At 35.3% G+C, this 24304-nt stretch overlaps 1 protein-coding gene across 1 annotated transcript; it reads right to left on the bottom strand.

Annotated features, from left to right (window-relative positions):
• Positions 1–3131: 3131 nt before the first annotated feature.
• Positions 3132–24244, bottom strand: LOC111905686 (probable LRR receptor-like serine/threonine-protein kinase At1g56140). Its single transcript, XM_023901387.3, has 23 exons — positions 24044–24244; positions 15082–15277; positions 14858–14929; positions 14265–14336; positions 14081–14152; positions 13900–13971; positions 13690–13761; positions 13236–13307; positions 13085–13156; positions 12936–13001; positions 12758–12829; positions 12614–12685; positions 12462–12527; positions 12296–12361; positions 7692–7780; positions 6963–7366; positions 6021–6219; positions 5750–5923; positions 5539–5660; positions 4580–4790; positions 4261–4492; positions 4012–4162; positions 3132–3594 (listed from the first exon to the last, which is right to left on the bottom strand). The coding sequence occupies exons 1-23, from the start codon at positions 24132–24134 to the stop codon at positions 3319–3321; spliced, it is 2991 nt and encodes a 996-aa protein (XP_023757155.1). The 5' UTR covers positions 24135–24244; the 3' UTR covers positions 3132–3318.
• Positions 24245–24304: the final 60 nt, after the last annotated feature.

Here is a 24304-nt window from a genome sequence, read left to right as displayed (position 1 = left end):
CCCGGTTTTCTATAAAACCCGCTGTAAGTGAGCTACACCTACACTATTTTTAATATATCGTTTATTTAATTATAGTAATGTTATTAGGAACTTATAATAAGTACTTGGGCTATTATTATGGGCTATATAAGTATTGTTTGACGCTTATATAATAGTAATAATAGCTAGACTATTAATTAGTCTCGGCGAATAATAGACTAAACTCTAGTGGTAATAATACTAGGTTTCGTCGAAGGAAATTGTTTTTAAGAAGCGAAGCCCTGTCTGAGTTCGGATTCACCACATTTTCAAGTGAGTGCATAGTTACTTTCAGCTTACACATAGATATGAAGTATTTTATATAAATTACGTGTTGTGTGTGCATATTATCTGTATACTTGCTATCTATGCTAGATGAACGATTTTATACATTTTTTTTAATGATATAAACTGTATATGTATTTTATATCTACGAAATGTGTTGGGTAAAACATGGGTAGATGTAATAGTTGCTGTGTGACAAAATAAAATAATGAGAGGCCTCGTTATAGATGTTATTGATGATCCAGTTATCTAGCGGAGTATAGACTTTTGTGTAAACATAAACTTGGGTTTTAAAGCAGTTTTTCACCATTCTTAAAGGGGGGGAACCGACTTTTTACTGAGGGAGTCGACTTTTGGAGTGGAGAAGGCAAATTTCTTGAGGATTTTGAAGTTTATTAACACTTGCGAACATTTGATTTCATTTTGTAAGAACTTTAATTTCATTTTCTAGATTTGTGATATTGTTCTAGCCATGATTGGCTAGAACCCTAGATTCTCCAACTTTATGTATTGACTTCTAGTTGTGATTTCAATCATATGACTTGATGTTTTCTTTCAATTTTCTATCTAGTGAATTTGATTTTGTTTCAATCGAATGTTTGATTCTAATTGTGATTCTTATTGGCCATTTGAATTAGGGTTAGCTCATTCAAGTTATCTAATTGCAAAATCCGTAATTGTTTTGTAAATTGGACTAGGTAACAAGCACTAAACTGATTTCTATTGAATGACTTAGTGTAAATCTTATTCACACATTCTTATGCTCTCGAGCTTATGAGGAGTATTGAGTGTTGTTGGGAACATTCACATAAAGTTTAATGCAATCTTTCAACCTAATTCTAAGAGCTTGTTTAGATTAGATTGGTAAGGTTAGGATTAATCAAATAACTTATTTTGGTTAATCAATGTGGTGAATGGAGGTGCTAGATCTTGTTAGCATTTCCATGTACCAGTTTAGATAGAATTGAACAAATATCATTTCATCTTTGGAATCACATTGCTAATTTGTCTTGCATGGAGTTGGAGTCCTTACAAATCTTGAATCTACTTCATTAAATCAATCATTTACTTATTGCTTTATTCTATAGTTTAAATCATTGCTTATAAATTCCCCCAATTCTGAGACCATTTTTGTACCTTACGCAAAAAGGTATAAACACTTGTCCCGTGTCTCTGTGGATCGACCCTACTTACCTTGTACTACATTATTAGTGCATAGTAGTAGTGTTTAAGGAGTCATTTGTACCCTTTATTTGTTGGGTTTGACACGCTCAATAATATATTTTATTTTAAAGCATTGCCTTGTAATGGTATATATGAAACCGTGATGGTTGTAGACAACTTAGGAAATAATGTATTGCACATTGATTCATCTAATGTTTTGGACAAAGCATGTTTGTGGCATTGTCATCTTGGACATCTCAATAAGAAGTGCATAGCCCAACTCCAAAAGGATGGAGTCTTGGAGTCATTAGAATTAAAGTCAGATGACACTTGCGAATCTTGTTTGCTTGGAAAAATGACCAAGTCACCCTTCACTGGTACTTGTGAAAGGGGTGAGGGTCTGTTGGATCTCATACACACCGATGTGTGTGGACCCTTCAGATCCGCCACAAGGGATGCTAACCACTTCTATGTGACTTTTACTGATGATTACAGCAGATATGGCTATATCTACTTAATCAAGCATAATTCAGAAACCTTTGAAAAGTTCAAAAAGTTTAAACAAGAAGTGGAGAATCAGCCGGGCAGGAAGATAAAGATGCTCCGATCCGATCGAGGTGGTGAGTATCTTAGTATCGAGTTCCACGACTATCTTAAGGAATGTGGAATTGTTTCACAATTGACGCCACCTAGGACACAACAGCTTAATGGTGTGGCTGAGATGCGTAATTGAACCTTGTTGGTCATGGTTCATTCCATGATGAGTCGAGCTTCGTTACCTATCTCATTTTGGGGGTATGCGTTAGAGACTGTCGCCCATATCCTTAATCTAGTCCCAACTAAGAAGGTTACCAAAACAACTCACGAGATGTGGACAGGGAAGGTTCCCTCGTTAGCACATATCAAGGTTTGAGGTTGCGAGGCTTTTGTAAGATGAGAGACTACACGACAAGCTCGAACCTCGTAGTGAGCGATGTATTTTCATCAATATTATTTAAGTGTAATAGGATCAAATTTGTTGACCAAAAGTGATCTTGTTAAATATTGAACAAGTTAGGATGGTGTAGGAGTGCACACTTGTTCAAGTGATCTTATACGATGTTGTTGCGAAGAAATGATGTGGGCTGACTTAACTGTGCCAACATAAAAACCCTATTTTGTAGAAAATTATATATAAGTCATGTATACCATCAATATTATGTTGCTGATTTTATATCATCATTATTTTTTAAGTGTAGTAGGATTAAATTTGTTGACCAAAAGTGATATTGTTGAATATTAAACAAGTTAGGATGGCGTAGGAGTGCACACTTGTTCCAGTTTTTCAAGATTCAAAGTACATTGTTATTTAGGGGCTTCGTCCCTAAACGAACGAGGGTCCGGGGGCAGCGCCCTTGGCGGGGTCCAAGGGGTAGAGCCCCTGACTATGTTGCTATATTAAAAAATGCATCAAAAATCCAATTTTAGAAAGTTGACCCTTTTTTCCCTGAGATCCGTTTAATGACAGGTTTGGTAGTTTTATGACGGTTTGTAACTGTCTATTGACAGTTTTCAGGAATGATATATCCGTTTTTGGTCATTTTTCTGGTACATCTTGAAGAACATTTTCACATACATTCTCAGATTTCATTCTCTGAATTTCATCCAATTGAGTGTTCGATCTGTACCATCGAAATACTTCAATTTGATAGTGAATCACGACTTTCAGAGAATCCAAGCAATCTATTCATCCCCTATTTTCTAACATATTATAACAATAACATTTGCGTTCATCATCTTCAAAAAAAAAAGTAACGTCCGAATCGAGTGACTTTACAAATATATATCAAGACGGGATATTAGGTCACATACCTAATTCATAGTTGAAGTTGGAGTAGCACTCTTAAATGTTGAAGAATCGTCAAACTCAAAATAAGTCAGGTACTCTGGCCGAGTAATGACACCAGTTACTTCTATGTCTCCGGAAAGCATTGCCACTACACGTGACATTGATGGCCGTTGTGTCGGCGAGGTTTGCGTACATAAAAGGGCAACTTTCGTCATTCTTTTCACTTCGGTCTCATTAAATTCAGACAATTCTTCATCCACTAACTCTAATTCACGATTACCTTCATGTAGCTTCCATGCCTAAAATCATACCAAAGGCCAGTAAATATTATAAAAATGCATTACGGGTTGGACGTCAACTTTCAAAATATTGAGAATGACTTTTTTCATGTTTGAGTTTTAGGGAAATTTGTATTCAAGTTTTCTTATTCCACAACACGCGGGTATGTATCAACCGACTGACATACATACATACATGAAAGTTTGTTACCTTGATTGAGAAAAATTCAGAACTTCGTTACCTTAAATAGATTTTTTTTCAAGTTTTTAGTCTGGTTTTGTAGAAGAAGTTAGATACCTTAAAAGAGTTATGACTGAAATTATATTACCTTTTTATGTAATTTTCTCTTTAATTAGTGTATTAATCCTTCTTTTTGCTTGGTAAGAGTAGACAGAGTGCATAAATTCATTTATGAAGAAGAAGAAGATAAAACATACCCAATTAAGAAGATATATTTTCTCATCTTCCAAACTCGAATCAGAGTTGGGCCTTCCACTGATGATCTCTAAAGCCACAACTCCAAACCCAAACACATCGGCCTTCTCCGTTAGGTGTCCCCACATTGCATACTCTGGTGCAAGATATCCACTACACAATGAATCACCAAGAATTAATCAACACACTGTTAGTCTCATAGTCTGTTACTTAAAGTAGAATAACTTCAAATTTCAATTAATTAATCTTACAATGTGCCTGCAACACGTGTACTCAAGTGTGTTTTCTTGTCATCATAAAGTTTAGCCAGACCGAAATCCGATATCTTAGGATTCAGATCAGAATCAAGCAAAACATTGCTAGATTTCACATCTCGATGTATAATCCGTATGCGTGATTCCTCATGGAGATACGTGAGACCCCGTGCTAATCCCATGCATATATCAAAACGGGTTGACCATTTAAGCGACAATCTGCTGCTTCCTGCATCACATTACCCAAATGTAACATTATTAGCATTATACTCTAGTACTTTACACTTGATGTCTAAATATGTAATTTGTTTTTTACCAAATAATGCTTGATCAAGACTCTTGTTTTCAAGATACTCATAGACGAGAAGTCGTTTTTCTCCATCGATGCAGGATCCATAGAGTTTCACGAGGTTACGGTGTTGGACTGCGGATATTGTGGCAATTTCTGCTACAAATTGGGACTTGCCTTGGTGTGAGGCTACGGAGAGTAGTTTGACAGCTATTACCCTTCCATCATCAAGTGTTCCCTGTTTAAAATTATAGAGATTTTAACATTGTGGTGGTAGTGTTTGGTATGATGGAATCCAGAGAAGGAATAAACGAATGAAATCTTGTTTGTTTTGCTCGATGGAATGGAATGGACTGTATATGTAGAATAAGGTTTTATCAGTTCTTAAAGTATCTTTTTCTAGTTTCCTAGTTTGCTATGTAGTTTGTATATATATATAAAGGCTTCTACTCGTTATGAAAAGAGTGAAATATTTTCAAGATATCTGATAACTGATTCTCTCACATCGTATCAGATCTAGGTTAGGTTTAGTGCATATTAAGTCAGAGATTAAAAGCGAATAGATTAAACTCTCATATGTGCCCTCGAACAATCAAGAAGCCAATATTCTTACTAAACTGTTACAGAGGGTAGGTTTTGAGTCAAATATATCCAAATTGGGAATGTTGATAAAAATTCACCAACTTGAGCAGGAGTGTTGAAAATATTACAGCCTTATACAGCTAATAGCTGTTGTACTAACAGTTTTAAATTAACCTTAAATTAGCTATTATGCTAGCTGTATTTTAGTCCTTAATCTTGTAATTATAGTAGATTATCTCTTTCCTATGTTGTTACAACTTAAAAGTTTCATCATTTGTTTCACTTACTCCATAACCTTGTCTTCCCATTTTTTGTTATTCCATTCCATCTGGCCAACTAAAGTTTACTTCGAGTTTAAGAAGTGAAAACATACTCTTCATAAAAAAAGTAAAAAACTACCTTACCTTGTAAACAGGTCCAAAACCACCCTCACCAAGCTTATTTGCAGGACTAAAGTCGTCCGTTGCATCTCTTAAATTTCCATAACCAAAAGTATATGGCCTTGTGTGATCAATTCCCAAAAACTCTGCCAGTAAGGAAAAGTCAAAAAGAAATCCAAATGTACCAATCTAAAATATTTTTCCTCTGTCATAAAGAAAGATCCAGAAAAACAACCTTCATCATAATTTCCGGATGTATCCTTCCTCTTCCTTCGCTGACGAAGAATATACAGGGCTAATAATGTCAAAAAGCTCACAGCTCCAATCGGAACTAAAATCCCCACAATCAAACCGGTATTATTGTTCTTGTTGTTGGAAGGTGGATTGTTTCTCACACTAGGGATGAAATCTGTACACAAATATAGTAAAGGGAAATGTTGTCATTTTGTCAAAGTATCAAGGCCAAGAATTAACAACAAACTTCAAGAAAGAATATATATATATACTTGGGGTGGCACTGATTGCTGATATGAGAGGTCCAAAAGTTCCTTGATCAGGTACACAACAAGTTCCTTTTCCAGTCCATAATAGATGAATCTCAAGGTAGTTATTTATAACGTCAACTGTCACTTCCCTTGTAACAGGGCTAAATGAAGCCCCCCCTGCTTCCCTTTTAATATCAAAATCTTTAATCACCTGGTTTCCCTGGAAAAAGGAAAAAAAAAAAAAAAAGTTAATGACCCAGGGATGAAGGTTGCAACAAAGTGAAACCATAAGGACCACCCGTGCAACAAAATTTGAAACTTAACTGAATCTGCTATTTCCACCAAATATGTGGTTGTTTCTTTTCTACTTAATGTTAAGGTTAAGTTGAGAAATAGATGTACTTAACATTAAGTGGTAATCTCATATTAATTTTTCCAATAATACCCTCACAAAACTTCACAAAAGTTTCCCCCATATTAGGGATCTCCCTCCCTCCCTCTCTTTTCAATTTAATAGAGATAAATTATTATTGGTTTTTCTCCTCAAGAGTTCATTACAACGGTTCTTGTGTCTATCTGAACAAATGTTACTATGAATACTTAAATACTACAAATTTATGGAAATTCTTGGACTTTTTGCATAATATAACAGTAAACAATGCTTATCTTTATGCATCTAACAGTAAAAAGCGTTGTATACATAAAATTAGTTTCTTTTCTAGATCGAATAAATCATGTTAATGATACTATATGACCATTTTACATTAAATTCCAAAATTTCACAATACTATTAATTTTATCAATATTCATCAGTTTTAACAGGGGAAGAAAAAGAAGAATGACAAATAAGTAAAGATTTGGTGTCTTAATAAATTAAGAAAGATTTTTAGCTTAATCCATTAAGTCATTCTGTCCAGATTAAGTAAAAAGAAACAGCCCCTAAGAGTGTTATTTACCACTGACCTGGATATAAATGTCAAATAATCGTCTTCCAAGGCTTCTCCAAGTGGGACCATTTTCAATCACAATTTCTGCGAACTGGAGTTTTACGGTGTAGTTACCATTCTCGAGGGCTAAACCGTAATATCTTAATGATCCAGCGGAGAGTCTTGCTGTTTGGAAGAGTCCTGAATCTATAGTGTTTGTGAACTGGTTTACACTGGAGGCTATTGTGTTGTTGAAATAGCGTTGGGTGGGATCTATGCTGTTAGAAGGGATGTCCCTTCGTGCCACATTGCTGACACCCCACCTCCTTTCGGGGGTCAAATAGTATGTTGCTGGACCAAGAGGGTTGTTATCTTGCTCGTGGACTATCTGACTTGAGGATGTAATTTGTGGGCCACCACAATTGATTCCAAGGTTACTATCTGTAAATCAACATGAAAAGAGTACTCAACAAATCAATTTAATATAAAAGATTAGAGTAAATTACATTTTTTGTCCAAGGGCGTAGCTGATTTTTCCAAAAAGTTCTCTCGTAATTTTGGTCCTTCTTTTCGATCCTTGTAACAATTTAGTCCTTATTCTAAGTAAGGTATAACTGTTTTTTTTTTTGCAATATTGCTCCCAAATATATAATCATTTTACTTGGAACATGACCAAAAACGTTACAATAACCTCAAATAAGGATCAAACAACCAGGAAAAAAAGTGTAAAATCTTAACAAGAGAAAGTTCATTTTTTTTGGCTTACATCTTGGTGATCCACGCCCACAAGGGAAATCCCTTTGGAGACAATTTAATCCTGAATCGTTTAAAGTGAAGTTGTTCACAAGTATGTGGCTGCAAATACACATTTGTGTAGGAGTTAATTAATTTCCTTAATGATATTTCAATCTCAAACTCTAAATATATAAATAAGATGAGACATATCTATTTAGATAACTACAATATAATCATATAGGTATATCTAATAGTCCCCCGTAGTCGAAGCTAGAGGTGGCAAGATGCTAAGACCATCCCTGTAATCATCAGAGAGAATCCTCTGTAGAACACATTGATAATTTGATATTGATAAGGTACATGTAAAATGCAACTCTCCACAAGCAACCTTTTCCAAAACGAAATGGATATCCATCTCAATACGTTTAGTTAGTTGAACTTGAGCCAGGTTCCCCCGAAAATGGCACTAACATATCAACATTTACTATAGTGGCTTTTGTGAGAGGACAATGCAACTTAAGAAGTAGGTTACTAAGCCAACAAGGCTCATTAACAACATTAGCAATGTCATGGTACTTGGCCTCCACACGAGAGAGAATAGGTTGCCACTTAGATGACCACAAAATAAGACTGTCTCCTAGAAAAACACAATAGTTGGAAGTAAATCGTGGTGTATCGAGGCACATGTCCCAATCTGTATTGAACTATCCGTGTAACAAAGTAGGTTTTTTGATTTTGTTTTGGATAAATGTAAGCCTTAAATGTAGTGCCTTGCAAGTAATGAATAATATGCAAGTTTGAGAGCATTCATGTGACACGTATGAGGATTGTGCATGTGGAGACAAATTTATTGTCCTGCATAGGAGATGTCGGGGCGGGTGAAGGTAAGGTATTGAAGTGTGCCGGTTAAACTTCGAAAATAAGTTGGATCCAGAAAAGGATCGCTAATGGTGGAGTCGAGTTTTGCATTTGTATCCACAGTTCGGTCAATGATGCCCTTGGCATATTGTATTTGTTGGAAAAAGATCCTATTTTCACTTCATTTTACGGCCCTAAAAAATAACTTAGGGGGCCAAGGTCCTTCATGGAAAACTCACGAGTCAAGAGTGTCATGAATGATTGATGAAGTGAATGAGAGGATGCGGTGAGGATTATGTCATCGACATATAGAACTAGGTAGCCAACACCATGTTGGTAGATGGAAAGCGAGTGGCTATACTTGCTATGATTGAATGCAATTGAGGAAAAGTAATCGGCAAATCTCTTGTACCAAACTCGAGGGGATTGTTTGAACCTGTATAGATATGGTGACTTCCTTAGTAAGCATACAAAATCGAGTCCATGATGGATCTTAAAACCAACCGATTGGTGCATGTAAATGGTCTCACGTCTGTTGCAATGTAAGAAAGTTTTTTACGTACACTTAATAAATAAGCCATGATTTAGAGACTGCAAGACTCAAGACCATACGTATGGTAGCAATAACCCAACTAAATGTTTCATGAAAAGCAATGCCCATTTGTTGTGAGCATCCACCCCTACCAAACATGCCTTGTATTTTATACTGTCCGTGTAGGAACGGCCAATATAGTATGTCGGATGGAATAGGGGATAGCATGGTAGCAGGTTTGCGTGTAGAGTGGGCTCAAGGTGAAGGTTTTGGCATTCAGTCGGAAAAGGGCCAATGTCGCCAACATGAGGTTGAATTGGGCTGGTAGCCGCATATAGGTCGGCAGTGCGGGTTGCTTGAGTCCACGGCCAATAGAGGTAAGTAGGGGTACATAGGTGGTTGGAAATGGTTTTGGTAGTGAAAAATGGCATTAATGTTCATGAAGGGTATAGTTTGGTGGTTTTGGGTATGTTATGTTCACAAAAGGGAATTTTGTTTCATCAAGATTTACATGAAGAAAAAGAATGATTTTTAGTGGCAAGGTTATAACATTTAAATCCTCGATGGTTACCGGGATAGCAAAGAAAAATGCAATATATAAAGAGCGGGATTGGAATTTAGTGACCGTGATGGAGGGTATGGGAGGGTATAATGGGCATCTGAATACCCGAAGGTGGTGATAAAAGAGAAGTATTTAATAGAGTAGTTGGGTGGAGGTTGTAAAAGTTGATAGTTTGCTACAATGGAGGTTGAGGTGGTATGTTGTCATTTGAAGGGAATGGTGCCAAAAAAATCTATGGATACATGAGAATGAGAAAGGAGAGCTCTAATGATGTTTATGGCATGGATTTTCCATTCGGGTTTGTTATTTTAGGAAGAACTTTGGGCAAGAAAAATGGAAGACCATTTCATTTTGTGAACAAAAATTGTAAAACAAATGAATATTATATGTGGTACCGTTGTTACAATGGAATACGTTGATTGGTTTTATAAAGCGTGTTCAAATAAAATAATATTAGTGAACACGATGAATTTCAAGGGGGAAGTTCCATTGAAAATATACATAGTCATCTAGAAAAAAATAAATATAGTATCGGTGTTCCCTGACAGTAAAAATCGGTGATGTTCATAAGATAGTATAATTAAAATATCAAAGGGATATGATGTAAACCACATAAAAAAAAGTTAACTAGTTTTCCAAAAACACATGATCTAAAAATGCTAGAAGTTGTTTGATGCTTACAAGGAATGAAATTATTACAAGCAAGAGAATTTAAAATAGAGGTGACTAGGTGACCAAGGCAATGACGCCATAAATCTTAAGAAACCAAGCTAAAGGCGTGAGGAGTCTTTAAATTGCATTAAAGGTGTCCATATTGCGTAATCTTTCACAATAAAACCAAATGGGTAGAAGTCGAGAGATATTATTATCAATAGCTAGACGAAGGCCTCAACTTTGGTTTACGGTGTTAGTAGTGTTATTTGTTGGGAACTCAAGAAAACAAGTTAAGCACTTCAGACACACAATAAATGAATTTCGGTAGAACTTGTTGAATAAAACTATAAAACAAAACGAAAAACAAAAAAAAAAGTAATTAACGTGCTTCGGTCCAAATACCTACATCCACAGGCGAACAAGGGAGAAAAGATTTTATTAAACTTCTAGGAACAATTACAATCACTCACAAATGTTACACCTCACTTGAGATCTCAAACAAAAAGAATCTATTTTGCTGACTAACTACTCCACATGATGTGCTCTCAATCTCACAATGATTTCTCTCTTTGAACTTTCTGCATAAAGGAATAATGAAGGGGTTATGTGCCTACTTATATGCAAGCATGAGAAACCTTAATTCTGATGGACCAACCCATCCATAATTAGCCCACGAAAAAGGATGCCCTAATTGTCAACCAATCTCGGGACGCCATATAGGTGCTTTTTGAATCTTCAATCATGAGGGATGTGCATACCCACCTACCATGCACATAGGGGCACATCTTGAATGTGCAGGGCGCATCTTGCATGCAATGTGGTGTATCATGCTCCAAAGGGAGCATCTTGGTTCCAAGATGGTGCCTCATGCTCCAATGGGGCGTACCGTACTTCTAAGGTGGCACATCATGCTCCAAAGGGCTCATCTTAATTTCAAGATGGCACATCATGCTTCAAGAGACACCATGCTTCGTAAAAGCACACTTTGATCACCAAGAGCATACTTTGATCACCAGAAGCACACTTTGATCAAGACTTCACACACCAACTCTATTTTTAGGTGGTGTCGTGGTGGTGGCGATAGGTTGGAGGTGTTTGATGATGGCGATAGGTTGGAGGTGTTTGGTGATGGGATAGCAACAGAGCAACCGGTGGAGTAGTATAAGGCGGTGGAGGCGGATTGCTTTGCTTTTCAAGTTTCCTCAACGACAAATTTCGATCAGACTTCGTAGAAAGAAGGGAAAGGATAAGAGTTGCAACCCCATCATAAGGCTTGATGAGACTGGCGATAAGTTGCAAGATGACTACACGTGAAATCTTGAAAGATGTTTTGTAGGCGCGCTCCCATGCTTGCTAAGCGGTGGAGTCGGGTGGAATAATGGTATGGAGCAGATAGTTTGAAATCATATCGTAATCCACTAAGAACAGTAGCATCAAGACGAGTCCATGTTTCTTTGACGACGACATCTAGGAGGGTAGCAGTGGCGGTGATATACGAAGAATGATATGATTGATGACTTGATAGGCAAGACAGTGAATCTTGAATAGTTCGGACGACGAAGTATGTCAAACTCTTTTCCATCTCCAAGCTGATAGGTATGAGATTCTTGACATTTTAAACAGTGAAATCTGGGTGAAATTTGGTTTCGTTAACCATTAATTAGCAAGGAACAAGAGTTGATACCGAATAGAGAAAAAAGAGAGAAGAGAATGGGGAAAAGCTGATCGCCGAAGAAGAAAGTAGGGATCGGCAGCTAGGGTTGATTGTATTTCCTTGATATTTACAATCTCAACCTCTCAATATATACACAAGATGAGACCTACTATTGGGAAGTAGAATCCTAATTTAAATATCTAATATAATTAGATAATTACAGCATAATCAGATAGGTATATATCTAATAACTAGAAATGTGATATTAGCTTTGAAAATTATGCTAAAAAGTAATGTATGTTTGCTACTTTTTAACAGAAAATAGACAAGGTGCAAGTCAGAGTTTCAAAGAAATATAAAAAATGAAGCACGTACAGTTGTAAGTTTGGGTCAGTGGCCCAAGAAGGAAGTGTCCCAGATAGTTCATTGTATGACAAATCACTGCATGATAGAACATTGTATGATAATTAGAAAAATAAAAATCATTTTCTTTTTGATTAACCAACCTATAATCAATTTTGCAAATACAAAATCCACTTACATATTGTTGAGAGTTCTGCTCTTTACATTAGGAAGAGTACCAGTTAAACTGTTGTTTCCAAGAAACCTGAGAATGATGACATGTAAAGGTGGTCAATACCGAGACCTATTGACCAAATATTATTTATCAAAGAAGGAGTATATGTGTATTACAAGAAAGACATTTCAGTCAACGTGAACAATCCTCTTGGAATCTCCCCACTCAAATTGTTGAAACTCAAATCCCTGAAAGTAGACACCCAATTGGAGAGCTTTTTCTATATTATATAGGTAAATCTATGTATTCTGATAACTTACAGTGCTACCAAGTCTAGATATTCTCCAATGTCATTAGGAATAGAACCAGAAAGTCCGTTATTCCTCAATGTTCTGCAAGAGATGACATCTTTTTATATACTTAGCTTCAGGATAATACAGGGAGCATGGGGACTAGATCGGAAACAAAAAAAAAAAAAAAATCAATATAGTAGCTTACAGAACACTCAGGGACTTCAAATCCCTAATAAAGTCGAGAGTTCCATTAGATAAACCGATTATCCTCCTGTAACATTATAAAACCAAAGCAGTAAGATTTTAGTTTGCAAGTTAAAAGATCATATAGTAACTTGCAAAACAAAGGCTTACAAGTCCTGCAGAGAGGTCAGTCTAGAAAATGAAGATGGTATTGAACCTTCAAAAGAGTTTCCCTCAATCCTGCTATAGAAACATCAAGGATAACTTATAGTGAAAATGTACCAAATGAAAAACATGTAAATAATCTAAGATGCTTGCTTACAATTCTTGTAACTGTGTCCAATTGCCTATAAAGTCCGGTATTCTGCCTGTGAATCCATTATCAGAAGCCCCTCTGAGAAACCAAGAGTTATTTTCCACAACAAAAGACCCAAATTATTAAAAACTGGGAAGAATAAACATATGATGCTCCTTCTTGAATATTGTGTAACATCCTAAATTTTAGATTTTGTTGCAATAAATATTATTTTGGAATATAAATAGTATTGTGGATTTATTTGTAGGACTTATAAATGTTGTTGATGGAAATGAGATGAATTTTTATAAAAGAGTATGATTGTATGTAGGTCAAAGGACCAAATGGATCATTTAGCACAATGTAGAAGTATTCCAAGAAGGAAATGTTGCATTTATCAAACATCCCAAAAGAAAAGTATCACGATTTCTTACATGATGGATAAAGTTCCATAAACATCATTAAATATAAACTCTCTTACACTATCTGTAGGTTCTGTAAATTAGCAAATGAAGGAGGTATTTCACCACCAACTCCAGCACTATCAATGTAACTGACAAAAATGAACATAAACAAAGACGGTATTAGGTAATTAATAATATATACTGTTTACATATATGCACAACAGAAGACAATAATGGGTACAACAGTATTGAAAGAGGAGTTCAAGATGGGTGTTCTTAGTTCTTACAGCCCTTCCAATCTTCTCAAATTTCCAAGTTCAGATGGAAGGGAACCAGTGAAATTGTTTGTGCCAAATGAGCTGCAACATAAAAGAATATAGAAAACACAAATATATTCAACAAACAATTAAACAGAAGTTACTGAATGATGGAAGAAGAAAGAAAAAGAAAGCATAAAAAAAAACATACAGAGATCTAAGGTCAATAAGCTGTCCTAGCTCTGGTGGAACCTGCCCTGATAATGCATTGGTCCCGAAACTCCTATAAAAAGTTGAGATTCATCATCATATATCTGAAATCTCAGATGTATTCTTAAAGATATAGAGGTCACAATCATTATTTGAGTTTAAAGTAGCAAAAAGGGATGGCTTACAGGTACTGCATACGACTTAAATTGCCAATGGAAGGTGACAAGGGACCTGTCAAGTAATTCTGGGCTAAATTACTGTACCAAACAATCCATTTTTTAGCATAATACAAGCATAAATATTCATAAAACATATATATATATATATATATATATATATATATATATATATATATATATATATATATATATATGTATGTATAGGTTTTAACTTTCTATAGTAGTTAACACTAAGGCCCTGATTGGCAAAATAAACTAGCTTATGGGTTAACTTATTGTAATTTACTGTTTGGTTGAACCACAAAAGTAGTTTAGTTTAGCTTATGAACTAGCTTATAAGCTAGTTTTTGATAAATTATTTTGAGATAGCTTTTGATAAGCTTATGAAATTTTTAAAAAAATACTCCAAATATGCCTTCAATTATATATATTCTTTTTTTAGTTATATATCTAAATGTCTATTTGTGTCATTTTACTTTGCAACATAGTTATAAACTACTTTTTATCAAACACTCGGTTACCAACCAGCTTTTCAACTAGTCTTGTCAAACAAGGCCTAATATAATAACATTATAGAAAAGAAATAGCAACATTCATACAGATCGATAAGGTAAGTCAAAGTCCAAAGTCCTTCTGGGATTGGGCCCACAGCATCCATTGCAACAACTTTTCTGATTATTTGAAGGGAGAGAATGATTGTTAGAAGATAAATAACATACAAATAAGTAACAAACGAAACAACCAAAGATCATGTTCCTAATGTTTTATTCCGACATGACAAAGTTGTATCTCTGAAGGGGAAAGAACGGAGATAAGCACTCACAGTTGGGTAATGTGGCAAGTAGTAGAATTGGGGATATTACAGTCGCATTTGATGCCGGGATTGTAGGTATCGGCACCAAAGTCGCTAGAGTCCACGGCGGCGCCGGTGCATGGGTTTCCACTTATGTTCCATCCCATCTCTGTTGCTGAACTCTCCGGTATCCCCCATTCGCTGAACATTGCATTTATAACTCGCACTGCAGCACCAATTTTCTTCAGTTTCATTCATAATGGAGATCATAATCATTGTTACAAGTGACGTTATTCTTAATTCGCTAATTAAAGACAGAGCGAGCTCGTGCTACCACCGGAATTATGCTCGCTCAAGGGGTAAAACGAGCAGACGAATATGGGATAAAAGTCGGCGGATATTTGTTTCACAAATTGTCAAACGCAATCCTTTATTTTTAAGTAAATACTAAAAGCCCCATCCTCATCCTAACAATTAACAAATTCCAAATTAGGATTATGATTTTATTTCTAAAGGAGTTCTCAAAATTTAGAATTCCATAATAACTATAGTAACTAGTATTTATAGTATTTTGACTGTGGTGCGTAGCGGGGGCCATTACGTTCTGTAAAATGAATTTTAACAATTCTGTAAATAAAAAGTAAGTATTTGTAAATAAATATACAAGGTTGGTATCATCGACAAAACTGTCGGTAGATGGGGTAAACGGAAAAACTTCGAAAGTCGAAGAGGTGAAAGTGGCATTTAACAAAGTTCAGGGGTGATAACAATAATAAAATCATATTGTCTATAATTTAGGGGTTAAACATTAAACTTTAAAAAGTAAAAGAGCGAAAAATGTTGGTTTTTTATTGATTTAACCATTGACAATATATTCTTAAACATAAAATATATTTGGTTAAACCAATAAAAAAACTATGGTGTGTATATATATATATATATATATATATATATATATATATATATATATATATATATATATATATATATATATATATATATATATATATATATAGGTTCAAATGTTTTTAGCAACTATTGTGTTCCTAAATGCACCAATCATAATTTAGCAAATAATTAAATAATTAATTAAATCAAAAAGGGTATTATAGTAATCTTTGTATAATTAATTATGATAGATAATTAATATTCCTGATATCACACAAGAGACGATGATAAATTTAGAACATTAGCCCTAAATCTGATCCACCGCTTCTGCTTCTTCTTTTACAGTCGACGAATCCAAAAGGGAGGATAGACTCTGGTCTCGCGATCGATGATGGACTTCAGAGTTCGATAAGACTGAACAAGGGGATGCGGAAGAGCAGTCGCGCTGTTGTGGGGTCCGTGAAAGTGAGTGAGAAGCGAGGAGCGAACAGGGAGGGAATTCGGTGGTGTTTGTGATGGTCGGTATTTGGCGATGTCTTTTGATGGGGAAGAGGCAGAGGAGGGCATCACTCCCGGCAATTGCAGGTACGTGGACGGAGGTATGCTTCGGCAGCCTCCTGTTCTTCTTCCTATGGTCCAATAATCCAACAACTAAGGGGAGAGAATGGCAACAAAAGACTGAAATTGGGAAGTGTTTGTTTTTCTTTGTTTGTCAGGATAGGAAAAACACAAAAATGGGGTTGTTGGCCATTGACACAGAAGGGAGAAAGGAAGCAGCAAAACAAGTTTGAGGGGGACAAGGGTCTCGATTCTTGACTAATTGAAGGAAGAGGAAGTTAACGAAAGCATCCATGGCGAACACGTGATCTTCTTCTTCATCTTATTTTGATTTGAATCCATGGAAATTTGGATGTTTAGGTTTTCCTTAAAAAAATTTATGACAATGGATGGGATATAACTCATGGTTGTTTGGGTTTCGATATTTGACAGGGAAATCCATGTGTGTTTGTTTCTTGAATTCATGACTAAGAATGAATGCAGATATGTTGATGATTCTATCCATGGTCTTGAATTATGTAATATATTCTGTTAGAATTTAGTTATATAAATGTATTCTGTTAGAATGTCTGAGAATAATTGTTAACAAGTATATTTGTTTAACTGGTAATGAATTTGTGATACTTTATGGTTGACTTTATAGTCTTTACCACATTCTGTCAGAATTTATAGTTTTTATTTTCTACTATATTCTGTCAAACTTTATACTCTTTAATACATTCTGTTAGAATTTATAGTTTTTATTCTCTTAGAATGCATTGAATTTTTTTAATTTTTTAAACTTGATTATGTTTTCTTTGTAGATTTAGGTTTTGAAGAGGCTAACATTGATGTGGAGAAGGAAGAAAACATAGAGAACGGGAGTGTATTATACCATAATGTATTATGCTACAATATACAAAGTGTTGCTTAAAAATAATATTCTTTCAGAATAGATTAGTGTTTTTGTTAGATTTTGATGTTTTTTTTTTCAAAATGTTGTTATTATTCAATGAATCACAATCATACAATGTAATTATTTGGTATATTATTAGTTAAGAATTGATTTTGTGTATTCTTTCAGAATGTATTTACTAGTTTATGATTGACATTTTATCATTCTGACAGAATAAAATCGAAAAATATATTTACTAGTTTATGGTTGGCATTCTATCATTCTGACATAATAAAATCGGATTTTTAAATTTGAATTAATTTAAAATATTCATATTTTTAAAAATAAAGGAATTAATTATCCCTAAAAATCCGAAAATTTCCTTTTTTAATATAGGTTAATTGACTAAACTGCCTTATACTGAAATTTGTGTGATTATATGGTACATGTTATCCTATTCTAATATCATAGACCCTCATATCATGACCTTTGATTATATTTCATCCGATGGTCCAGATCTATGTGCATTCTGACACACAATAGTTACTAGAAACAAAATAACCTAAGCCTATATATATATATATATATATATATATATATATATATATATATATATATATATATATATATATATATATATATAAGAGTGAAAAAAAGGATGGTGCCGTTGGCAAAATTGTTAAGTTTTTTTTTTTTTTTTTTTTTTAAGCTTACATATAGTTTAGACGCGATATTTGGAGACTTATCATGGTCTTCATTTTGAAAAATATTGAGCAAATTATGAGTTCTAAGTTCTCTAGTTTCCACGCATCTTCAAGTTCTCAAAACCGTTTAACTATATATATATATATATATATATATATATATATATATATATATATATATATATGTGTGTGTGTGTGTGTGTGTGTGTGTGTGTAGAGAGAGAGAAAGAGAAAGAAAGAGAAGATGGTTTCTTTGAAGTTTAGAAAAAATAGATATTGTAACATCCGTTCCATGTATGAATCAACTTTTTTTATTAACTTTAATTTGGGTGGCCACAACGTGGCGGAATGTTTTGGACCGCGAGATTTAAATGACCTGACACGACGTGCATGTGTTTTTAATGAAAATCCTAATTTCGGGCTTTGGGCGAACATTAAGAATGGGGTTTCATGATCATTAGCCTCCATCTCCCTCTCAAACTCAGAAACCATAACCCTAGACTACATTGAAGTTGTGAGCTCATTCTTGGTTTTTTTTTCATGATTTTAAAGGAGAAGGAAGCTCTTGGTGTAGTAGTTAGTTGGCAAGCATTATTTTCTTCAGGTAGCACATCTCCTGGACCTTGGTGAGTGTCCAAGATCCAACCTTTTACTTTCCATGTTACTAGATCTCTTGATTTGTCCCTTTTCTTCGTGTCTTGATGGATTTGAGTGGTAGGATCTCATAAAGTTTGCAACTTTATGAATCTCTAGGTTAAATAGAGTATTTGATGCCTTAGGTCTTATTTATAAATGAGTTTGGGTGTCATTCATGGAGTTTTGGTCATTAAACCCTAGTTTTTGACCTATTAGGAGTTCAAGACATGCATTAGACATGCATTAGACATGGATGTCTAGAAAGCATGGATTTTTATTATATTTTTGGTACTAGGAACCCTTCTGGAATCGTTGGTCATGAGATCATCAAGATTAAGTGCTTAATGATTAAGCCATGATGTGTTTTCACCCTTTTTAGACCTAAGGGTGAGATCTTTGCCTCATGGAAGGTCTTAGGAGATAAAGTTGAAAACTTTATCCATTTAGACCATGAAATGGACAAATTCTGAGTTGTGCAGCTCTTAGAATCGAAGAAAATGAATTAACCAATTAAGTTTTTCGGAACCCAGTGCCGACGACGTGGCTAGGGATCGCCACAGCATGACGACCAACTATAGTTGACTTTGACTTTTGATCGTTGACCGTTGACTTTGACCAAGTTTGATTTAAGGACATTTGGGATATTTTGAGTAGTAGTTTGAGTTTATGTCACTATTTATTGTTTAGGTGACCGGTAGAGTCGGCAGTTGGAGCAATGATATGTTCAGCTACATTTCGGATTGTGAGCTGAGTTTTACCTCACTATACTTGTGGGTCGAAGACATCAATGCCGACCCACTGGATCATGTATCGTGGTATACTAGATTGATTTCGTGCTAGTTATGCAATAGACTAGTAGATTTGTATGATTACCTGATTATGTGCTAGATTGGTAGATCAGCCTGATTATCTGTACTTGCTGGTTTTTGATTGATATTGTATATGTCGACATGAGATGGTTTGTTGGGTTGACGCGGTCCTGCTTTAACCAAAATATGTTTTTTTACAATCTAAAATGAAGTAGAAACACTAAATTACATGTTGAAAAAAAATCAAGTAATTCCGACTTCTTATGAGTGAGTTAAAGTATTTTAAACACCGGAACAGAATAAAAAAACGTGTTGAAACAGAAAAAACATAGCATTGATATGTTGTCTTCTGAGGTTTGTATATGATTCAATATTTAACCAAAATTTGATTTGTTACAGTCTAAAATGAAGTACAAACACTAAATTACATGTTGGGAAAAAATCAACTAATTCCGACTTCATATTAATGAGTTACGATATTTTAAAAACCGGGACAGAATAAAAAAAACATGTTGAAATATAAAAAAAACACAACGTTGATATGTTGTCTTCTAGGGCTTGTATATGATTTAATATTTAATCAATATATATTTTTTTATAGTCTAAAATGAAGTAAAAACACTAAATTACATTATGGAAAAAAATCAAGTTATTCCGACTTAATATGAGCGAGTTATGGAATTATAAAAACCAATTCCAGTTTTTTAACCGGTTTTTTGTGGAACTGAACCGACTTTCCTATAAATAGAGAACCGCTAACCAAATCGTTTTATTAAATCCTGTTCCGGTTTCAGTCCAATTCCAGTAGTTCTAATACTCATCCCTAATTATAACTATACTAAGGGGTTGTTTGTTTTTTTAGCTGTAGGTCTGTGAAATCACTTTTGTCTACGCCACACTGACCATGTGCAGACATACAACCTCATAGTGTGTTTGTTTTTTTCGAAGTGTGCAGATCTAAAAAGAAGTCTTCACCACACAGACATGGACTAGCCACTTCTAAGGTCTGCGAAAGATTTTAACCTAAAAAAACACGCCCTTTTGTTTTATCGACACCTCCTTATTTCTTTCGACTTCCCATCGAAGCCTCCCAACCCCGTGCCTCTTACCTCGCTCCAGCACCACCATTCCTCATCTCCGGTCAAAAGCAAGGGCATCGCCGCCCTCTTCCCCGATCATAGGCGCTCCTTTCTGATCAGGGGCGAAAAAAGCTCTTTTCGATTTCCACTGAAAATGAAGATGTTTGCACCTCATGTTTCATTTTTTTAGTTCTAACTTGAAATTAATACTTAATCTTGCATGAAAACTCTCTAATGTACTGAAATTTGTTGTTTAGTTTTGTTGAAATTGCTTCTTGTTGCTTAAATTTGTTGTTGGATGTTAGAAATCCGAAAAAAATATTAAAAATAGCTTTTCTTGCTTAAATTTTTTGTTAAATGTTGCTGAAAATCAATATTCCTTAGTGTATTTTGCTGGAAATTCCATAAGATTGTTAAAACTCAATTTTTTTGTTAATGAAAATATGAAAAATAGTGTTGAAAATATGAAAATGGTGTTGGAAATTCCATAATGTTGCTGAAAGTACTCCTTATTGTTGAAAATAGTCATTATATGTTGATTTTTTTGCTGAAATGTGTATGAAATATGACTATTATTGTAACGTCCGGTCCCCTGGAACGCATTTAATTTAATTATTTATTTATTTTGAGAGAAAGACTTGACGAGTTGGTAGCCCTAACTCGTCGAGTAGAAGGCTGACTATGTGCGGAGTTTAAGTTGTCTACTCGGCGAGTCAAGCTCTTGACTCGGCGAGTAGCTCAGTTAGGGTGAAACCCTAATTTCAGCGTTATGCACCCTATTTAAACACCTTAATCCCCACCCATTAGCCTCATTTGCAGTCTCCTTGTCCCAAACCCTCAGCTACAAAACCCTAGAGTGTTTTTTAAGTGTGTGAGCCACTTGTGAGTGTTCTTTGTGTCTTTTGAAGCTTGTGGAAGAAGAAGTTGGAGGACTCAAGAGAAAGACTGTAGATCCAGAAGTTTCATTCCTTTAGCTATATTTTCTGGTAATAAAGCCTCAAACTTAATCATTCTCTTCTTAGATCTATTTATGACCTCTTTCGAGGGTTTTTGGTCCAAGATTTGCTAAGTTGTGGGTAAGGACTAACCCATGAGTTACTCTTCCAGATCTAGTGCCTTGAGAGGCTGTGAGGACATAAAGGTGCAAACTTTATGCCCTTCGAGTCCTCATGCAAGTGCTAAAGAAATATTTATGGCCCTTTGAGCCCAAAAAGGGCCATACATGGAAGCAAGCTCGAGACTTTTAGTGATCATCTGATAGCTAGACCCTAGATCTAGGTTTGCATGCGTGGATTTGAGAATCTAAGGCTCTTTGGACAAGTTCCATGTCCTAAAGGAATTAGGGTTTTGTCTAAACCCTTTAAGAAGAGTTATGAACGGGTAAAGTTGGAAACTTTACCCTTAGAAAGGCCATTCCAGTGAGCAAACAAACCAAGGACTTTGGATCCGGAAGATAGGGCTTAATCTATTAAGATGGCTCAAACAAAAAGGGGAACTTGGCGAGTCCAAGAAAGGACTCAACGAGTTGAAGTGGGTTGTCCCAATCCTTATGACAAGAAGAACTCGACGAGTCTGTTAAGGGACTCGACGAGTTAACTTAGTTGACCACATGTCTGAGTTGTTCGTGAATTCGTCGAGTTGGGAGATGACTCGACAAGTTAGGGTTGAGTTAGGGTTGACTGGGAGTTGACTTTGACTTTGACTTTGACTACGATGTTGACTTTGACCAGGGGTAAAATGACCATTTTACCCTAAGAAGGATTATCATATTTTGATTAAGTGTTGTTATGGAATTGATAGTCGGAGAGTCGCCGGAGCAGCATACACGAATTCCTCACTCGAGTTTTTAGCAGCCATTATTGTGAGGTGAGTTCCCTTTCAGTAGGAACGAGTCAAAGGCACCAAGGTCGGCCCGTATGTGTGTTATGTTGGTAGTTGAGTGTGGGTGGGGCCCGAATCTCCTAGCAGTCGAGTGTGGGCGGGGCCCGAATCTCATAGTATTATTTAAGTATAGTTATGTGATTGTTTGATAGATATACTTGTTGTCTATGTGATGCTTGTACGCATGTTAGTAGCCGAGTGTGGGCGGGGCCAGAATCTCCTAGATAGCGGAGTGTGGGTGGGGCCCAAATCTCTTACAAGGGGTAGGGCCCGAATCTCCTAGACAGCGGAGTGTGGGCGGGGCCCGAATCTCCATGAGAGTGGGTGGGGCCCGTATCTCCTAGTTGTATGTTATTTGTATGGCATGTGGTAGGAAGGGTTCGGGATTATCGAATGACGCACACCACAGTCTTTAGCCTAAGAAATTTACTCTGATATTTGATATGAGATTTTAATATGTTGACAGATATTATGATATTTCGAGACACATGATTTATCATTTTATTTTATACTATGACGATGATATTATGGTTTTAATAATGATTTAAAAACAAAATTTTTGGGTTGTATTTTTGGGACATTTCAATTATTATTAGAATTTTGGTGTTGTAAAACCATTTTAAGTTTGTAAAATCAGTTGACTTAAAATTCAGTTTATTTTAATAGTATGTAGACGTTAAAAAACAAACATATTTCTTATTGCAGACTGACGTTTGACCCACCTCTTCTGCTGCAAAGACTTGAAGATGTGGTCCGCAGACTACAAACATTTTGAGTTCAAAAAGACAAACGACTAACTTTATATGCAATGTTTGTCCTCATTTAATCTAGAAAGAATTATCATACAAAGAGTTCAAGAATGCAGTTGCGACATTACACTTGGTACATATTTGACGGATCTCACAAGTCAATTTGTTTGTTTTAGTCAATTCTAGAATTCGTACAAAAGTTTTCTACATTATAATTGGTCAAATAATATGGCCTGGTTAGGTTGGTGTAAACATATTTTCTATTTATTTTTAATTTTTGAAAATAATTAATTTGTTAAATGCAAATAATAATACCACGTTATCACAATTTTGTAAATAACTACGTAGTAACAAATTTCACACTTTTCGTCTATATTATTTTATTAACGATTTACTTGACCAAATAAAAATAAAACATAACTCATACTTATGTATTCATAAAGATAATACAAACTAATTAAATTGATCAAATTTATATATTGCCTATAAGGTTCGAAAAAAGATAATACTAAAAGTAATCAAATTCCCATTCGAAAGTTTTGATAAAAGCTGGATTTGTTAGGTAATCTACTGAGTAAGTTGCTTTAATACGAATGAACATAAAACTCAAAACGAAATCTGAATAATGAGAGAACGATGTTCTCTTCCTACAAAACACACACACACACACACACTGAGCAGAAAGCTATGGCAGCTGTGCATAATCGGAGATCATAATATAACTGAAGTACTGAACGGATGAAAACGTAAACACAGAGAGAGAGAGAGAGAGAGAGAGAGAGAGAGAGAGAGAGAGAGAGAGATGAAGCAGTACCTTCAGCTGGATCGGTGGTGTTTTGAGCTCGAGTTACGGCGTCGGTGATCATCAAGCAGAAGAAGAAGCACAACCACAACCGTGATGCCATCGCACAAAACCTCCGTCTGTGTTCCGTTTCAAAAATGTTAGAATAAAAGATTGTTTGCAAAGAAATCTAACCACTAATTTGAAAAGTCATCCGATATCTGGGGAATGGAAGTACGGAAGCCTTCTAGTTAGATAGGTGTTATATATCTTTGAACTTTCAACATGTGCATG

The sequence above is a fragment of the Lactuca sativa genome, chromosome 7, assembly GCF_002870075.4.
Source record: "Lactuca sativa cultivar Salinas chromosome 7, Lsat_Salinas_v11, whole genome shotgun sequence".
NCBI classification, from domain to species: Eukaryota; Viridiplantae; Streptophyta; class Magnoliopsida; order Asterales; family Asteraceae; genus Lactuca; species Lactuca sativa.
The sequence above is the reverse complement of the archived record's forward strand: the minus strand, read 5'-3'. Positions and strand labels throughout refer to the sequence as shown.